This window comes from Carassius carassius, chromosome 9 (assembly GCF_963082965.1).
Source record: "Carassius carassius chromosome 9, fCarCar2.1, whole genome shotgun sequence".
Taxonomy (NCBI): domain Eukaryota; kingdom Metazoa; phylum Chordata; class Actinopteri; order Cypriniformes; family Cyprinidae; genus Carassius; species Carassius carassius.
The window spans coordinates 29,548,369-29,568,396 of NC_081763.1; the positions used below are offsets into that span (position 1 = coordinate 29,548,369).

At 35.9% G+C, this 20,028-nt stretch overlaps 1 protein-coding gene and 1 long non-coding RNA gene across 2 annotated transcripts; one reads left to right on the forward strand and one right to left on the reverse strand.

Moving 5' to 3' along the window:
- The first annotated feature begins 2,696 nt into the window (after positions 1-2,696).
- On the forward strand, positions 2,697-8,809 carry LOC132149527 (uncharacterized). Its single transcript, XR_009435032.1, has 2 exons — positions 2,697-2,871; positions 7,051-8,809. It is a non-coding gene; the product is annotated as an uncharacterized LOC132149527 (long non-coding RNA).
- A 6,635-nt stretch (positions 8,810-15,444) lies between these two features.
- On the reverse strand, positions 15,445-19,824 carry dhps (deoxyhypusine synthase). The gene is made up of 10 exons (XM_059558847.1): positions 19,685-19,824; positions 19,252-19,461; positions 17,663-17,815; positions 17,408-17,529; positions 17,231-17,327; positions 16,720-16,806; positions 16,526-16,631; positions 16,341-16,444; positions 16,137-16,262; positions 15,445-15,999 (listed from the first exon to the last, which is right to left on the reverse strand). The coding sequence occupies exons 2-10, from the start codon at positions 19,444-19,446 to the stop codon at positions 15,904-15,906; spliced, it is 1,086 nt and encodes a 361-aa protein (XP_059414830.1). The 5' UTR covers positions 19,447-19,461; positions 19,685-19,824; the 3' UTR covers positions 15,445-15,903.
- Positions 19,825-20,028: the final 204 nt, after the last annotated feature.

Below are 20,028 nucleotides of genomic sequence, written 5' to 3' on the forward strand. Positions count from 1 at the left end.
TGGTTGTTGCGGTGTTGTGTGGTTGCTAGGGCATTGCTATGTGGTTGCTAAGGTGTTTTGACTGGTTGTTGCGGTGTTGTGTGGTTGCTAGGGCATTGCTATGTGGTTGCTAAGGTGTTTTGACTGGTTGTTGCTGTGTTCTGTGGTTGCTAGGGCATTGATAAATTGGTTGCTAAGGTGTTTTAACTGGTTGTTGCGGTGTTGTGTGGTTGCTAGGGCATTGCTATGTGTTTGCTAAGTTGTTTTGACTGGTTGTCACGGTGTTGTGTGGTTGCTAGGGCATTGCTATGTGTTTGCTAAGGTGTTTTGACTGGTTGTTGCGGTGTTGTGTGGTTGCTAGGGCATTGCTACGTGGTTGCTTAGGTGTTTTGACTGGTTGTTGCTGTGTTGTGTGGTTGCCAGGGCATTGCTATGGGGTTGCTTAGATGTTTTGACTGGTTGTTGATGTATTCTGTGGTTGCTAGGGCATTGATAAATTGGTTGCTAAGGTATTTTGACTGGTTGTTGTGGTGTTGTGCGGTTGCTAGGGCATTGCTATGTGGTTGCTAAGGGGTTTTGACTGGTTGTTGCAGTGTTGTGTGGTTGCTAGGGCATTGCTATGTGGTTGCTAAGGTGTTTTGACTGGTTGTTGCAGTGTTGTGTGGCTGCTAGGGCATTGCTATGTGGTTGCTAAGGTGTTTTGACTGGTTGTTGCTGTATTCTGTGGTTGTTAGGGCATTGATAAATTGGTTGCTAAATTGTTTTGACTGGCTGTTGCTGTGTTCTGTGGTTGCTAGGGCATTGATAAATTGGTTGCTAAGGTGTTTTGACTGGTTGTTGCTTTGTTCTGCGGTTGCTAGGGCATTTCTATACACCGTTGTTTAGTTTTTGTGAGTGGTTTTAATGCATATTTGGTTGCTAGGGTGGGTTTCCTTGTGTCTGGGTGGCTGCTAGGGCATTGGTGGTTGCTTAGTGGCCCAAGTTAAAAGAGACATAAGGTTGTGTGTGTGTGTGTTTCCCAGTACACCAGTATTAATCAGTGTTGTTATCGTTAAATAAAACTATATAAAAAAAATTTTTTTTAATTTGTAATTAAAATAAAGCTTAAATAAATTACAATATTACCAGAAATAATAAAAAGAAAACTTAAACTTCAAAAACTTGTCTTGGCAACTAACTGAAATAAATAAATTTAAGTTCCGTCCTAAAACTAAAACTGAAATAAAAAATAAATTAAAGCTAAACAGAAATATAAAAGAAACTTATACAAATGACAAAAGCACATACTAAAATTACCAAAACTGAAAATATAAAATATAAGCTAATTTAAATATTAATAAAATCTGTATTAGTATATAAATAAAACTAAAATAGCACTGGTACTAATACACTTGTGTATAAGAGTTATTAGGTAAAAATGGCATATTCTATCATACACTCTTTACTATATATTTAGTTTTATTGTTGTATTTAGAATGTTTGGTTTTAGATGATTTTCTATGAGTACAGTACTGTACTACACTTCCTAATAGCACAAGTTGTGTTTATTGTGTGTTGATGTGTGAGTAAAAGAGCGTTGTGTCTAGAAGAGGAGCTTGTGTTTCCTCTGAGGAATGCTTGTATAATTAGATCCCCGCTGTCATGACAACCAAACTTGATTTTTAAGGGGGCCGAGACTAGTTCAGTTATAGAAGCCTGAGTCAGTGTCTGCGACTCTCTCTCTCTCACACACACACAGTATCTATGCTGACTTTTAGATAAGACACACGTGAACCCTTATCACAGCATTCATGAATGTCTATATACAACAGCCTTGTATTGTGAACTGTGAACTTTGAAATAGAATTTTAAATTTGAATGTGAGATTATATGATTTACCCCTTATCCTTGCATTAGAGGTCACAAATTAATCAAATGAATAATTCCCATGCTGTAACTTGAGCAACAATATGCAGAATAAAGAACTGAAAAAATGATCCTTCTCAAGCTTGTGTGCCAAATGTAATAACGGACAAACTTTCTGATTCAGTATATGACAAAATCAAACCCTCTGTGGGTTATCTGACACTACGAAACCCTGACCGCTGACTGTAAACACGCAACAGAGTAACGCATATAAAAACTCTAGCCAAAAAATATTTTGATATGTGGCAAAACCTGGATGGAAGCTGAATGTATCCATCATGTCAGTGTGCGACTCAGTGCTTACAGCAGCATGCTTGAGACTGGTGTGTGAGGAATGTGTGATGTCCAGACAGTGCGCAGTTGTTCGGACCCTTTTTTCGGCCAGGCAGGAGAGGACAGTCATAAAGTGTGAACGAGCTCAGAGTAAACACATGTCTCTGAGCGCTGGAGGAGGGTTAGTGTTTGTCCTGTTAAACACTGCACAGGTGTGACCCTCTTTGTGTCCTTCTGACCTAATATTGACATGCTGTAAATGGAATTCAAATATTTAAATGAAGCACAAGCATGAATGTAAGTGTCTGAAAATGACCAACAGGTGTAAAATATTATAATAAGAGTCATTTTACTTAACATGACTCTTGTTGTGTGTGTAGAGGGAAACAGTGTCTCTTTTTTATGAGCTCTTCTGCTGTATAATTGTCCCTGCCTCTTCCTGTGATCCACACTGATGTAGGGGAGGGATCAACTTCTGACGTTATACAAATAGGAATTCCCTTCACTGGTCTCTCTCACTCCGCTCTCATTCACTTTCAGCCTGTCTGGCCCCCAGACGAACCTCTCTCTCTCTCTCTCTCTCTCGCTCCTATATAAACACTCATAGCGTCTATACAGGAGCCGGACACTCCCTCTGAGACACAACTGCTATAAGGTTCCTCTCACGCTCTGAACGGAGGCGATCCAGAGACAGAAAGCAGTCAGATCACCCAGGTAAGAGGCCAGTGTCGCACTTCTGAACTTTGAATAACATCTGCATGTGGTTTCTCCACTATTGCTCTTTAAGTCTCCAAGGCATTTTGCTCTCTAAAAAAAAACAATGTCCAGCACTTTGGAGGTTTGTGGTGTAGTTGGTGATGGTCGGGCGGACTTTTTGAGTTCAGCCAGACAAGTGATCCACTTGAGCGTCCAGTAGAAATGTCATCCGTAAATAGTTTCTTTGAATGGACCGTCTGAGCAACTGTGCGACATCTGTCAGCCAGACATGAGTCCGTGCGGCGTGAAGCGGAGGTCATAAAAACGCTCTCAGAACAAGGAGTGCGAGGATGAGGCTGTGGAGAAAAGCTCAAACATTCTTCTCATTGTTCTCAAGTCCCGAAAGACCGTGCCAGACGCTGCACAGCCAAAACAACGTCCAGAGGAAGTGTGGCAAAAACAGAAAGGCCGAGCCGGGAGTGCGAGCTGAAGCGCTAGATCACAAGAGAGCGAAAGCTACATGAGGTGATTATTCATCTTGTGCTCTTTCAGAATAAGAATGAGAAACCCTGATAGTTTATTCAGTTGTGTGAAATGGTAATATAACACAGTTAAATAACTGTGTAGTCTAGAACAGTGTATAATATATTGAAGCATTTAGTAAAACAAATGGTTCAGTATGAAACTCTGTAGGGTAGTATAATAAAGTACAGTATACTATAGTAAAAAAAACAAGGGTTTTATAGTATATTGTTCATATTACAGTGAAGTGTGTACTCGAGTATACAGTAAACTGTACTAGTGAAATGTATAAAATAGTGTTACATTATACAGTAGTGTAGTAGAGTGTATCGAAGCGTTTAGTATGATATTTTGTAGTGTAGTACAGTATATTATATACTGTATATTATATTTTATGTAGTTTATATACTGTAGACAAGTATGTTTTAGTATGTAGTGCATAACAAAGTGCGTGTTGCGGTATATGGTAAATTTTAATATGTAGTAAATTGTGTAGTACTGTGAAGTGTATGAAATATGGTTACAATATATACTTTAGTATAGTACAAATTGAAGCATTTTGTACAGCAAACTGTTTAGTATGATATTCTATAGTGTACAATACAAGTGTGTAGTATAATAAAATAAGTAGCACAGTGTGGTAAAGTGTGTAGCACAGTATACTATAGTAAAAAAGAAAGAAGCATTTATTTTATATTACAGTGAAGTGTGCACTCTATTATATAGTAAATTGTAGGGTTGTGAAGTTTATCAAATAGTGTTGCAATATATTCAGTAACAATAATAAAGTATGGTAAAGTGTGTAGTATGGTATATTAGTATTAAATGTATTTTATAGCATAGTGTATATTACAGTTAACTAGTATATAGTAAACTGTAAACATTTAAAAAAGTTGTCAAATATGTACAGTAGTATTGTGAAACGTATAAAATTGAGTTACAGTAATATTACACACTATACTGTAAATACTGAAATGTTTGAGACAACAGTGAGTTGTACAGTATTATGAAGTGTATGAAATAGTTACATTATATAGTTTAGTGTGTAACAGAAAAGGAAGCCTCATGATGTGCTCATTAAGCCAAAAAAATGAAAAGTTGAGACCGCGAGAGAAACTAGAGAGACAGAGAAACAGGTTCAAAGGGCTTGAAAACCTTCCCGTCCCACTTTTCAGAGAGTGCAGGAGTCCTCAGGACTGGTGCAGAGATAAGGCGCAAGTGGAACAAGTGTGATGGATTCCTGCATTTGCTGCTGAGTGTTTTCTTCATGGCCGCTATGCTGAAGTTAATGGCTGCTGCTGAGGATGGGATGTAACAGTATCTGGAGTAAAGTTACAGGGATATTAGCACGAGAACCATGAGCTGCGAATTTACGCTCTATTTAAAAGAAAACGAGCATCTTTTCTTTGCAGTGAATGCCGCTGCAGAAGTTGTATTTGGTGTCAGTCACTTTGGTTTTGAGTTAAATGAATGAAGCTCATGAATAAATGAGACACATATCCCCACGGGCAGGGTGGAGTACTGTACGCTCGCTTATAGAAGCCGTCTGGCAGGATTTACGCTGAGTCATTCAGTCATCTGCTGTTTCATTTTTTTTTATTTCACTTTTAAATCTGATAATCTGATCATGTGCAATAAGATAAAAACGTAAATATGAGAAATTGATCATTTTTTTTACTTGTGTTTATTATTATTATTATTTTTAAATGCTTCTTGTGTTATTTTTATTTTGCATCTGCTTGATGAATATGAATAATGATGCAGTGTGGGCCTAAACTTGTGCATCCAATCCTATGTCCGGTATCAGATTACCCACCGCGGCAAAACCACACTCTAATTTAATAGCAACTATACAGAGCTGGCAAGCAGCAGAGCCAATGGGATATTGTGGGTATTTCTTCAATCCCTAAAATTAGCTGCAACACTGCAGGATGAAAAGTATGACTCCTCATCATGAGGACAACTGTACTCCTTTACTCTGTGAGGTGTAACCGCATCGGCTGCATCACACCAGACGCTGTCTTCAGTGAGAGGAAAGACTGAGATCACTGGCAAAAAGAACAACTGTGGCTTCAATTTAGGGGTGAAAAAGCTGAAAGGAAAGATCTGATGGAAAATATTAATGGACAGAAATCTTCTGGTTCGTGAGGCATCACTTCATCAAGTCTAGATTGGGTGGATGATTTCAAGCATTTGAAAATCGGGAAAACACATCACAGCGCTTCAGATGGTCCAGATGCCCTTCAAAAGCAATATTCGGTCTTAATGCATCGTTTCAGGCGCGTTTTTTGTGTGTGGAAAACGCATAATGATTTTTCTAAGGGGAAAATATCATGCTTTAAACTCTTTTGCAGCTTTCGGTAACTAGACATTTGAGTTCAATCCTGACTTGGATGTAGACGTGAGATCAAAAATGTCTTTCCATTACACATCAAACCAAGTGTCATTTATTAAAACAGGGACACTTTCCAGTCAAAGCATTTCACAAAAATAAAAGAAGAGTTTACATGATAAAACAACAGATTTTTTTTATTATTGATAAAGTAATCATTTTGTGGTTGTGAAATATTAAATAAGGCCATAGTTAATGTGATGGACTACACCTGAAGTTACTCTTATAGTAAACCTGTGTGAATTTGTTGACAACATTGAGCAAAAGATAGCAAAGAGAAAATATCCTTAAAATGCAGGTTACATGCACTTGCTTTGATATCTTGTTATCAAATGAAATTCAGGCATTTTTAACTGCAGCTACTGTTTTGTGGGGCCTGTGCATGTTAGACTGACAGGCCACATCCTCTGATCAGCATCTAAATGACTGTCTCTCTGTAACACTCAACTGAAAAGTCTCATCGTGCACAGGGAAAAAAACCTGAAACAAATACAGCACCACAAATATTCAGTGCTCTATAAGTAATGGAGGTCTTGGTTTAGAGCAGGCAGGTTTACTCGCAGCAGCATCCGGGATATTTTATGTAAAGCAATAAACATAATGCTCCTGGTTTACGTAAGCTAGGAGTTCCCCTGCGTCTGGACATATTCATGTCCTTTTTTTTCAGTGCTGTCATTTGTATTCACAATTTCGAGACGCTGTGAGGAACTGGAACGATTCTGTCGACTGGTTACGATGCTGTAAATGTTCCTTCATAAATGTTTAGAGGGGAAAACAGTTTGACGAGAATGCGAAGTGACATGTTACAACTGGAAAATATGTTTCTGCTTTAAAAACTCCAAACTGATGAGTAGCTGTAGGAAAGATTGTCGTAATAGAGGTGAAATAAAGAGCAAATGGAGAGCGATTCTCTTAAAAAAGACTGTAGTTCCCAAAGATGTGTCTCTTCTAGATCAGATCTCAGGAATGTCTCAAATTGTGCCAATATTTGTATAATCAATGAACTTAATGCCATGATTTTACAGGTCCAAACTCTTCCAACTGTGAAACAAGTCTGGTCCTCTGGGACTTGCAAGATTCACTAGATCCTTCACAGGTTCTGTTTTTTGTCACTCTTTTCATTTTACTCCAGATGAGACACAGGCTTTTGAACAGTAATAGAGGTAATAGTAACATACGTAATGTTTGTTTCTTTTTTTTTTTATGGTCACTCGGCAGGGACTGCACGTCTTTCTGACTTAATTTCCAACTGTCATTGAAAAGCTATTTTTATAAGTCTACAGGAAGCCCAGTCACTCAGACGCTAGCAGAAGGAGGGGCCAGCTGCAGTGACCACGGACTACATGACAAAACATGAGGTGGCCTTGGAAGACACACACACACACACTTTGCATGTTAAACAGACAAGTGCTATATGTTTCTTTCTTCAGTGGAACCCAAAATAAGATGTTCATGCTGCCTGTTATGCTCCAAAAAGCACCATTAAAGTCAACATAGGCCCATTGTGAACACATTCCTATAGCAACATTTTTGCAAAACTCCAAAATACATGCTATTCAACTGCAGTTTAGTGCTGAAATTGATTACAGGTTGAATATTGATTAATAAGGACTTACTTTCACACATTTCTTTCCACAATGCTGTGTTATGACCTCAGTCCACTTTTACCATAGTGCATGATTTGTCAATTTTGACATTTGCATCACATAACCAGCTCCATAAAGTATTGATTTTCTAAAGTAACTTTGCTTGGGAGCTCACCTAATACAGTGATGTGTGCTGTGCTCGGTCCGGTGATACACAAGTAATTAACTCGATAAGCAGTTGAAAAACTTGTAGAAGCCAGCAAAAACTGCATGGTTGCTTGAGCAACTGCATTTTTAACTCACGTTTGTTAACATTTCAGGGTATGTTCAGAGCAGGATTTAGTTCATTAAGAAACGCAACCTTTTAGAGCCACTCTCTGAACATTTTATTTCCAAACTGTTGCGATACCCGCAACAACTATCACAATAAAACATTGCCAGATTCACATTCACCTGTTTCTGATAATCTTAAGAAGCTTTTAGTGCCATTCACTGGATATTTCACTTTGAACGTGCCGCAAAATGTGCAAAAAGTTGGATAATTTTGCAGAAATGTTGTCACTTTGGTTTAGCTTGCATCCAGCTGATGTGTTTTTATAGCTGGCTAACATTCTGGAGTTAAGAATTCAGCATCCTGTATGTGCGCACTGTATGGAAAAGAGCAGTGCTGACATTCTCCTAAACATCTCCTTTCATGTTTCACAGAAAAAAAGAACGTTTTGATTTTTGTCTGAAATCCCCCCACCCCCCTTTTTGTCCTGTCTGTTTGCTATCTGTCTGCTGTTCTCACAGAGCCCTTCTGTACGATATGTTAGGACAGATATAGAAATGTAAGACCCCACCTCAGACAGAATGACATAAGCTCAGACCCTCCTCTTCTGCCGGCCAGGGGAATTCCTGGTAGAGTGATTTTTTAAGCCTAATGACTGAATCACATTGCCAGGGATTTCCAATGGCTCGTGTGAGGGACTCGACTCGGAGACTGCACACACGCCAGATATATGCACTGCGAACACACACCTGAACACATGAGACCCTAAACCTGAAGGAATGCAGACCGTCTCGCACATTTGTTAGTGGTGACAGAAGTCCCAATTGACGCTCATTTCTTTGCTGGTTGTGTGGTGTCAGGACTTAACCCACTTGTGAACACTGCATTGAACTTCTTTGTTCACAGTGGTTAAGTTCTGCCATCCTTAGACCAAAATCAGCAAAAGGGACGTTAAAGCCAATTGTGACATCAAACTAAATAAGTATTGTGACATGATATTCTCATTGCATATATAATGTACCTGAAAAACTGCATTAAAGATGCACTCTTCTTATTGTCGTCAGTCTCGCGCTGTTGTGACAGGCCTGTTTTTATCTTGTCAGAAGTAATCTTCATCTCAGGTGTTTGACATGATATGCAACAAATGAGTCGTAGCCTGGAAATAAAAATACTTGGATAAACATCTTTTGTTGGTACTGGAACAAATTCTTATCAAACATGGTGGATTTTTTTCAGGAGGCGAACCACCTACCGCCACTAACTTCCTCTAACCCAGCTAACAAAAATATGACCCAAGAGTGTCTTGCTGACGTTCCCATTAATGAAAACATGCTTTCTGACTGTTCTGAGGATATTAAAAAAAGAATAAGTTATAATAACATTCCATTTTGGAATTTTGCAAACCTTATGGGAATGTTGAGTTTGAATGTTCTCTGAACATTCTGAAACAAAACATAGATGAGCATCCCACTAAAATGTTTAACAAAAATTAACCATTACATGAAAGATGTATAGACGTGTTTTGAAAACACTGTAAATGACCAGGAAACTCTAAATAAACATTATATTAACATTTTATTAGTTACTGGAAGAACATTTGTTCATAATTTTAAGAGAATGTTAGCCAAAATGTTGTAAAAGTAGCTGGTGAGAAAGTTGAAAAGTTGTACTTTTACTAGCATAGCATTTGGACCTGTGAACCATTTATTTATTCATTAAAGATTAATTAAAAATACATTTTTTGCTTTATTTATTTATTTATTTATAAATTGCATAATTTAATGTTGGTGCTTTTTCTCAATTATAATTCTGTAATTTATTTGGGTCTATTTTAAATCAGTCGATAATCTTGTAGACCAGGGGTTCTCAGCTCTGGCCCTGGACGTCCACTTTCCTCCAGAAATGAGCTTTAAACACACCTGAACAAGCTGAATGAGGTCTTCAGGATCACTAGAAAGTGACTGGCAGGTGAGTCTTATCAAGCTAGAGGGTAAGAGTTGAGAAACCCTGTTGTAGACATCTGTATTCTTCATTGATGTCGAAGTTCACCAACAGGGATGTTTAGGACAGTTGCGAAGTGACCACTCCGGCAGTCCAGCTTCAACAAAACCTCTTCACACAAAGGCGGAATTTATGGCACGGCAGCCATTCAGAAACTGTTTGTATCCAAGACCCAAACGATGCATTAAACACAAAACAACCGGGGGGGGCTGAATGGTCCAGTGAGTCATCTTTTACCATATTTCCTCCAAACCAGGCGGGTGTATCTTTACGGGAAAGCCAAAAGATGCCTAAAGCACGGGTTCACCCATTTACAACTAAAATTCAAGCGTGATTTTAACAATGCCTTCACTGCCTGCCTTAAGACAAAACCAAACATCACCGAACCATTACAGAAAGTTCTGATAGATTCACATCGCTTTTTACTCATGAGGAATAATAGGCTGAAACTACTATTTAAACAAAGAGTGGCCTTGATATCATGGATGGATGGATGGATAGATAGATTTATAAATATAGATAAATAGATTTATTTATTTTATAGATTAATAGTTTTAATATTGGTGCTAAAATGGTTTTGTTGTTTGTTTTCTGCTTATAATAATTAATGCAAAAAAAATTGTCTTTATGCAATATATTTGTGTGTGTGTTATAAAATAGCTGAATTGACAGTGAATGTTTGACTGGTTTGATCGACGCCTGGTTTGTCTGTGTGTCCGTGTCTGTCAGTGGGCTGGTCTCCTGTGCCTGCTGTGCTGATAATCAGTGGATGGCTGTAGCTGGCTCAGTTCAGCAGGAACAGGAGTCTGGTCTTCTCTCTGTGGCCTTCTGCTCCAAACACACTGACACACAGAGAGAGGACTGATCACGCTGCTGCTCCACACTGTAAGTCACAGGTATCAAAATGTAAGTGACAAAAATGATATAATCTTCACATTTTCCCCAGATATAATAGTAGTTAAATAATGTTAAACAACATAAATTCATTCAGTTGTTTGATAATATGTATTGGCAATTTTAATGCTTCAAATAAAATTATTTTCAAACATCAGTCTTACCTGTACGTTTCCATTAGTTTTTTTTTTGTTGTTGTTGTTGTTTGGTAGCATTTTAAATAATAAATGGTAATAAAGTTGGCATTTTAAAATATTAATATAAGTATTAAAATAGATTTATTTCATATAAATATATTTTTTATATTTTATCTGGTATATATTAATCATTTTCTATTTATTAAAATGATATGTGTGTTTATTGTGTTAGCCTATATGTGTCGTGTATTAGGTGTATTTTTTTACTAAAATAACCTAGAAATAAGAAATAATAATAATAACGGAGAAATAAAGTTTACACACAGACACACATATATATAGTCTTGTTTTACACCAGGATTTTGAGGGGTAATGGGCCGTTACCATTGTTGCTTCATATCCTTGCATAAAGTGTACTATGAGTCATCTTGAAGCTTGAATAAATACATCAGCCAAATAACTTGGCAGTAGCAAGCAGAATAATAAATACTGCTCTGACACACAAAGCTAATGAGCCCATTATCCAGCATATCCCCAGCTACTCTTTATGGATGTATATTAATATTTCTTATGATAATTGTGGCTCTGCTCCAGATCTAGCGAGCTGCTTACAGAGGCGTCATTTTCACATACTGCTGACATGAATATTGTTCCAAAAGTCTTGTATGCGTCACAAAGATCCTTAACAGAGAAGCTAAACCCATTTCTCACTTCAGAGGGCTTAAGCAGACGTCTGTCTGTGAAACTAGCGTTTGCTATTTGCATTGCAGATAGTCGAGTTTCTTTTGCAGTCTATACTTAGAAAAGAATGTCGTAAGTGTTTTTTTCAGAAACCTCTCACCTCATGTCCTCTTCGTCTGTTCATCATGTGTATCTTCGTTCAATTCTCTGTCAAATTCCCCAAACGGTAAACATTCAAATGTGTCAACAGGTTTTTTTTTTTTTTCAGCTGCCATCGTGGGCCAAACATTTGGAAAATACAGCAAGTGACCATGGAAACAAATACATACGCATACAATACATACAAATACAGACATTTCAATGTTTGATCGCCAAACCACAAGAGACCAAACGAGTCGAGTTCAAGAATAAACCTTACAGAGCGCGAGCAGATACACACGTCTTGAGTTATTTATTAATACAGCGATAATAGTAATTAATACATTATTAATAATAACTCATATTAAACTTCTTCTATACTTAACGTGCGTGTATTTATAAATACTAATTAATTAAATTGATTTAACTATATATTTAAAATAATACTGTTTAAAATAAAAAAAATACAAATATACATACACACACACACACACATATATATATATATCAATAAAAAATAAATTATAAATAAATTTGCTTTCATTTTTGAAAAAATATATTTTTATATTTATTTTTGCATTTTCTTTAAATTATGTAGCCTAATTAATAACCTAACAATAAATAGGAATTACAAATATATTTTACATCTAAATAATACTAAAATTATATTATTAATGTAAACATATTTATACTTTTATAATTTGATAAACACATTCACTCCTAAACATTTGAAAATTAAATTAAATAAAAAATGTATGCATTTAGCAGACGCTTTTATCCAAAGCGACTTACAGTGCATTCAGGCTATCAAGTTTTACCTATCATGTGTTCCCTGAGAATCGAACCCCCAATCTTGCGCTTAATAACGCAATGCTCTACCAATGGAGCTACAGGAACACAAGAAGAAGTTTATATGAAATATAAATTATTATATTTATATTTATTTGAAGAGTTTATATGAAAAAACATAACAGATATATTTATATTAAAAAAAATAAAAATCATGTTTTTTTATAATGTTATCATGGGTTTTTTTTTTAGTTAACTGGGTTTATTTATAATTTTTTTTTAACCTGGTCAAAATAACCCAACTGCAGTTTGATTGAGATTAATTGAAATGCACAATGAAAAAAACATGATTTCCGAGAACTGTTAAAAACTGAGTTATTGTTTTGCAAATGAACTCTTCTTGTTTTGCAAATGAACTCTTTTTTTATAGAATACTTTAAAATGAGTGTGTGTGCATGTTAAAATATAAAAAATTGTGATGTTATGAATTTCAATGGTTTATATAAAAAAATGTTTAATTTTGTTTAGCAATGTATTCAATATAATATTGTTTAAAAAAAAAAAAAAAAAAAAATATATATATATATATATATATATAAAAGACAGTTGTATTTTAAAATATTATATTTAACAATATTTTAAATGTTTAATCGGGTGAATGATCAAAACGATCATGTTTCCGTTATGCATTCTATTACGTATCATAACATTTTCCACAAGGTGCAGTTTAATGATGAGCTGTAGCTGAACGAGGGCTGCTCTCACTGACGCGCGCGCGTGGACGGTCCAGGTGTGGACAACGCTGCTTGCTCATGTACAGCACAAGAGCCCCGGATGTTTTCTCACACTAAAGCTGTCTCCATGGCAAAGAAGAACCCCGTCCGTCAACGCGAGCAGACGGCTGCGTCAGAGCTCGAACTGACATCATCGCACTTCCTGTTTCGAACTGCTCTCGTTATTTCTCAAGTTGATTCCTAAAGTTCCCTCGCGGACTCTTTCAGCAGTGGCACCTCACACGAGAGAGTTCACGCACACGAGCTCTCACACCTCTGCAAGTTTACGACAGCCGTGAAGCAGTGGGGGGCGGATCACCATGGGAACCAAACAGGTAAATAGATCAGAGAGAGAGCCGGCTGAACACCAGACTCCGCACATTGAGCCTCCCGCAGATGATACCCCTGCGCCGCTTCCTCCTCCAGTCTCTATCTGCACATCCAGAGGTCAGAGGTCAGAGGTCATCAGCTGGAGGTGCAGAGCTGGGACATTGATTGTGTGGAAGAAGAAATAAATCCATGTTTGTTCTAAATGATACATATTCAGTTAGGATTAAATCAAAAAATTAACCTATATATATAAAAATGAAAGGTAATTTTTTTTCCGAACTAAAAATTTATTATTCAGAACAAATATTGATATAAATTTTATATATATATATATATATATATATATACACACACACACATTTGTGTGTAAATTATTGTATATAACTTAAGTATTACATTATATTATCTAAATATAACTTGTTTGTATTTAAGCATTTTATATTTCAAAATATTTAGCCTTTTAAAAAAATGTTAAAAATAAAGTTTTTAAGCATTATATTATGCATTATGAAATATTCCTTTAGTAGTGATCCATAAGGATTTATATATACATACACACATATATATATATAGAGAGAGAGAGAGAGATTTAACTCGTCAAATGTCAAAAATATTGATTTCAATAACGCATTCTATTATGCATTATTCAATATCCCATTGTATAGAAGTAGAAGTGGTAAAGAATATTTTTTACAGTTTTTACATTTACTTTTAATATCAGAAATATTGCTGAATTATTTAAGTTATTTTTCATATTATATTATTTTTATTTTCAGTATTCGCTTTCATGAATTCTCAGTCTCAGGATATATATATCTTGTTAAATCAGCATTAGTTTAAAGGGGATTTTTAAAGGCTTTTCCTTTAAGAAAGAATACAAACAAGGTCTTCACGTAAGACAGCTGGTGCTCATACTTTTCCATTCACAGCCTCACAGTGTAAATTTCCTCTTGATAAATCCTTCCACACACACAATAAATTGTATAGGGTTAGGAAAAAGCCATGTCTCCAGTGCAACGCACAACTCATCCTCCGCACGACTTTAATAAACATTCATGCCAGTAAAGCAAACACTTAAGAGCAGGAGAGCATTTCCAAATGGGACAATAATGGGGAAAAATGGAAATCCATAACATGGGGGAACGTTTTATTGGAATGTAGCCTAATGTGCTGCTGGATAAGATCAGCTCAAACTCAGTGTCCTGGCTAGTGTACTGAAACAAACGGGAACGAAGGAAATATATGCTGGATATATTTAATGCTGTCTTGCAATTTGTCACTTCGTATTAAAGAATCTACTAAATATGCATTAATGTGAAAAAAATTTTTTAAATGTCAATAGCCTATACATATTAAAATAAGTTTGTTTCATGTGGCATCTACTTAAGTATGCCCATGTATCTGTATGCAACCTGTTTTAAATATAAAAAGAAAAGAAAGCAATGTAATGCCTTGCATGCAAATTCAAATGTGCACTATTTAGTTCAAGACAGATTACTTGCAGTGAGTTCAAATGTGCAAAAGGAAGTTTGAAACTAGGCTAACAAAACCAACACATTCAGTAGATCAATTTGGTCAAAACGCTTGATTTGTACATTTACTAAAGCTGGGCAAGCGTTATAACAGCGCATGCCGTTCACATCACAACTGCTGAATACAGTATACATCTCTACAGTTTCTCACTGCAATTAAACCATTTATTCAGCCCAGGCCAAACAAACTCAATCAGAGTCTCTTGTGAATAACAAATGTACAGTAGTGGATTACAGGTAGTGAAACACAGCTGCTCTCTGCTGGCCTTAAAGTGACAGAGCAATAAAAATGCACCTTGTTTTGAAAAGATGAAAACCATACACTGGATTTTAAATTATTTAACATTAATTAATGTCCATGCATTTTAACAGCTATATGATAATAAACTAATGTAAGTTATTGATTGAACACTCTCCATAATTGTTTTTTTTTTTTTTTTCTGAAAATTAAAGGAGTATTTACATCCAGATTGTACTCCACAAACAGCACATTTTAATTAAAATTAAATGTATGTGTGATATATATATATATATATATATATATATATATATATATATATATACACACACATACAATTAAATTATTAGAGAGAGCATAAAAAAAGACAAAATAAAATCCACAAACAGCACACAAGATGTTGTGCATAACAGTGAGGGATGCAATACAATAAAATACACATTTTACCATCTCTAAGAGGTACAAAATTAAACATAAAAGCTAGTAAAAAAAAAACAATGTCGGGTTAAAAAAATAATAATAATAATTATGTTAATAATAACAGATTCCAACTTTAAAGATAACCTTGTAAAGTTGTTTTTAAACATATTTTACCAGACATTAGTACACAAAGCCCATAATAAACTTAAGATGTTCGTTTGTTTAAATGGATAATTAAACATGATTTATGCGGTTAAATAGAGCTTCGAAACCACCTGCACTGAAAAACAAGCAAACAGGAAGACCGTGAGGAGGTTTAAATAGGTTTTTAAAGAGAAAAACACCTTCAACCGCTCTTCTCCTCCTTGATCAACCTGCTGGCGTTGTGTGCAAAAGTTTCAGCCACTAAAAGTGGAAAGACTATAGAAGCATCAGCGTAGACCTGCACACAAACACAACGACACAGTTCACCAGATCATCATGTGCTATAAGTCTATTAGCTGTATGTACATCAGATTTATAATAGGCAACATAAAATAACAAGAGCATGCTAACAAATTATTCCTATGGGGATCTTACCTTTACAGGGGAGGCGTCCATGCGGATCTTTCCCCAAGAAATGGCTTCATCTGGCCGGGCGCCTGAATCTGAGCCGTCAAACTCCTGACCAGTGTTGACAAACACCGCAAAATCTGCTCCATTCCTCTAAGAAGGATGAAAACAGATGAGAAAAGCATTGTGTTTTATTTTCAAACATGCTTTTTTTTGGGTACATGCGTTCACCATTAAATTAGCGTTGGCGATGTGATGTTTGACGAGTCCTCCTCCGAGAATGATCATCCCGGTGCTCTTGGCAAACACAGCCTTGCTGTTCAACCTCCGGATATCTGAAGTATACAAAAATGACCATAATGAAATCACGAAACAATCTGCAGATCTGCATTCCTATCATATCTTGATAGACTCACCCTCCACAATGTCAAGCACCAGGCCAGGGGTCTTATATGAGTGGAAATAGATCATGTCACCCAATGAGCCGTCAGTGAGGGCGGGACTAAACACTGGGATGTCATTCTGAAACACAGTCATACAATCATTAACACTGGAATTTGAGGAAGGACCAAGGTGAAGGTGATTAAGCTGTGTTTAATTCAAGCGTTACCTTATAAGCCCAGTAGTACACAGAGTCTGGGTTATTGATTTCTTTGCCTAGTCTGTGGATCATTTTGGATGGTGTCCAGTGTGTGCCCTGATGAAAAGACATTTGCTGCAATATTGCACAGTCTCACGAAACAAAACTTCAATTTAAAAGTCAAATGCTGGGCAACATTAAATATATTCTTTTAATAAACTGAAATGCATTGCACTCATGGAATCATAGTACAAATGAAATACCAAAACATTACAAATATTAACAACACAAATTAAATTAAATAAGATTTTTAAAAAATAATAATAACGTTGGCATTTTTAATAAAACTAAACTAAACTAAACTTCTCACATCTTTTTTTGTTCCAGCAACAAATATTTAAACACCCTAATCTAATAATATAATGTAATTTAATATTTATTTTAATTTAATAACAATTTAATTTACACATGAAATAAAATAAATAAATAAAAACACCTCACAATTCTGGACAATTTTAAAATAGAAAATATTAATTCTCACCTCAGTTTTTTGTTCTAGCACCATCTGGTCAAGGATAGGCATCAGCCAGTCTTCAAACTTACAGTAATTCTCATTTGGTACCAGGAGATTACCGATTCTATGACACAAAATATAATTACATGCATTAATAATTACATATAAAAATCATAATGATCTAACGAGGAACCGTTTTCTTACCTATTAATGCCTTGCTGTCGTAGCTCTTTGCCTTTTAGACTGAACTCGCCGAGGTAAGTGGGTGCTAAACATTTGATAAGGTCTTCCTCGATCCCTCCTGCTGTGGTCACTATCACATCTACCTACAAAAACATGAACACCACATTCAACATTAATAGCACTTTAGAAGAACTGAATAGATGGTGGCTGACCTAGACAGATGTTATTAGCTGATATAGATCACAGTGTTTATTCAGAGTCACAGTGTGGCCGTACCATTCTGTGCTGTGCCAGGTAGCGAATACTCTCTCGCACACCGGAGCTGATCAGGTTGGATGTGTAGCCCAAGAAAATGGTGCATCCTGAAGCAGACGAATGGGAATCACAGCTCTCATGCTTCTCCTGCATCGGCTCCAGTCTCCTCTCTATCTACTCAAACACACACACACACATACACCAGACATGACAAACAATCAATGTTGGAGCTGGAACACTTGTAGTCATGACATTTAGTGGATGATTTTAAGAACTACAAGACTGCGATTCTGAAATAACTGAGAATTGATTGCTAAGGTTGTGCTGAATTGTTGTATACATATGACCCTGGACCACAAAACCAGTCTTACATAATCTGAAAGCTGAATAAATAAGCTTTCTATTGATGTATGGTTTGTTAGGATCGGACAATATTTGGCCGAGATACAACTAGGGAGCAAAAAAATCTAAATACTGAAAAAAACACTGAGAAAAGTTGTCCAAATGAATTCTTAGCAATGCATATTACTAATCAAATATTAAGTTTTGATATATTTACGGTAGGGAATTTACAAAATATCCTCATGGAACATGGTCTTTACTTAATAACCTTATGATTTTTGGCATAAAAGAAAAATCTATAATTTTGACCCATACCATGTTTTTTTGGCTATTGCTAAAAATATACCCCAGAGACTTAAGACTGGTTTTGTGCTCCAGGGTCACATATACAAAATTACACAGTACTCCTTTCCTAACATAAAACAAATACAATTTGTCAGATCAGTATTTGATGTATCTTCAAATATGAATATTACAGTGGGCCCCTAAAAGTATATGAACACTCAGGCAGGAGTTAAAAATATCTGAATGTCGCTTCATAAGACAAAATAACAAACCATGTTCTTCTGCTCACCAAGGCTGCATTAATAGAAAACACAGTAATTGAAATATTATTACAATTTAAAACAACTTTTAACTGCAGTATGCTAATGTATATTAAAATTATATTAAACAAATTTAATTTATATTTGTAATGGCCAAGCAAGTTTCCAGTCTTCAGTGTCATATGATCATTCAGAAATCATTCTGATATGCTGCTCATTTATTACACTCAATTATTAATGCTCTTATTATTATCAATATTGAAAACAGTTCGTATTTTTGTGGAAACAAATAGTTCTTTCAGGATTCTTCAATGAACATAAGTTCAAAGGAACAGCACTTTTTAAAATAGAATCTTTTGTTACATTATAAATATCTTTACTTCCTTTTTAATCAATTTATTGCACCTTTGCTGAATAAAAGTGTTAATCTCTTATGTACACTTTACCAAAATTTCAAACAGTAGCATATCACTGTTTCCACAAAATATCTCAATACTGTCAATATCGATAATAATTATAATATCGTGATATTCCTGCATCACAGGAATAAATTGCATTTTAAAGTATATTACTATAGATATTTTAAGTTCCAATAATATTTCACAATATTACAGTTTTAACTTTAGGCTATTATTGATTATATGCAGTCTTGGTGAACATAAGAGACTTTCAAATATTTAAAAAACAAAATGGGTCACTTTCATAAGCACCCATCAACCTCACCATCTTGTTGATCTCCTGCACGGCCTGGCCGAAGCTGCTGGCCTGGAAGCCCGTGGTGAGGAAGGACTGCAGCAGGGCTCTGTGGTCCACGCCCTGGTTGAAGTCATAACCTTTAATGTGAGGCATGTCCTCCGGCAGAGCGATGCTCTCCTTCAGCACCGCGGCCCTCGCCACAGACGGAGCCTGATCAGACATGATCGCCCGACTACAACTACAACACAAGCATGCAAACAGCTCAGCTGCTTTAATAGTTTACCAGGGTAATAACTTACATTGATAATACAGTTTTACCAGGGTAGCACACTGCTCCAGTGCTGAGATCAAACACTTTAAAGAGTAAATTATTGATCAAGTATTATATAAGCTAACAAGTAAATACAAATACGTTTTTTTTCCTATTTATTTTTCAATCTCTTAAAATAATATTTCACTCACCCAACCGTTACGTATGTAATAGCCGGCTTGTAGTTTATTTCTGTGTTTCTGATCTTTTTCTGATCTCACTCACAGAACTGCACACTTGATCATCACCCACATGTTCCAAACAACTACGGCAAGCGCAGCGGCACAAAATTTAAATACAAAACGCGAAGCGCCAGTATACATCTGTTGTGCGTTAAGTAGACTGCTTTTGTTATGTGTTTGTGATAAGATTGAAATTAAAACAGATATTGTGATGCCATTAATTTTGTTTAAAGGGGCAAATAAATTACCCGAAAGAGCATAAAGAACAGTTAAAGTCAGCTAACTCAAAAGTTAGAGTTTATATATTGTAAA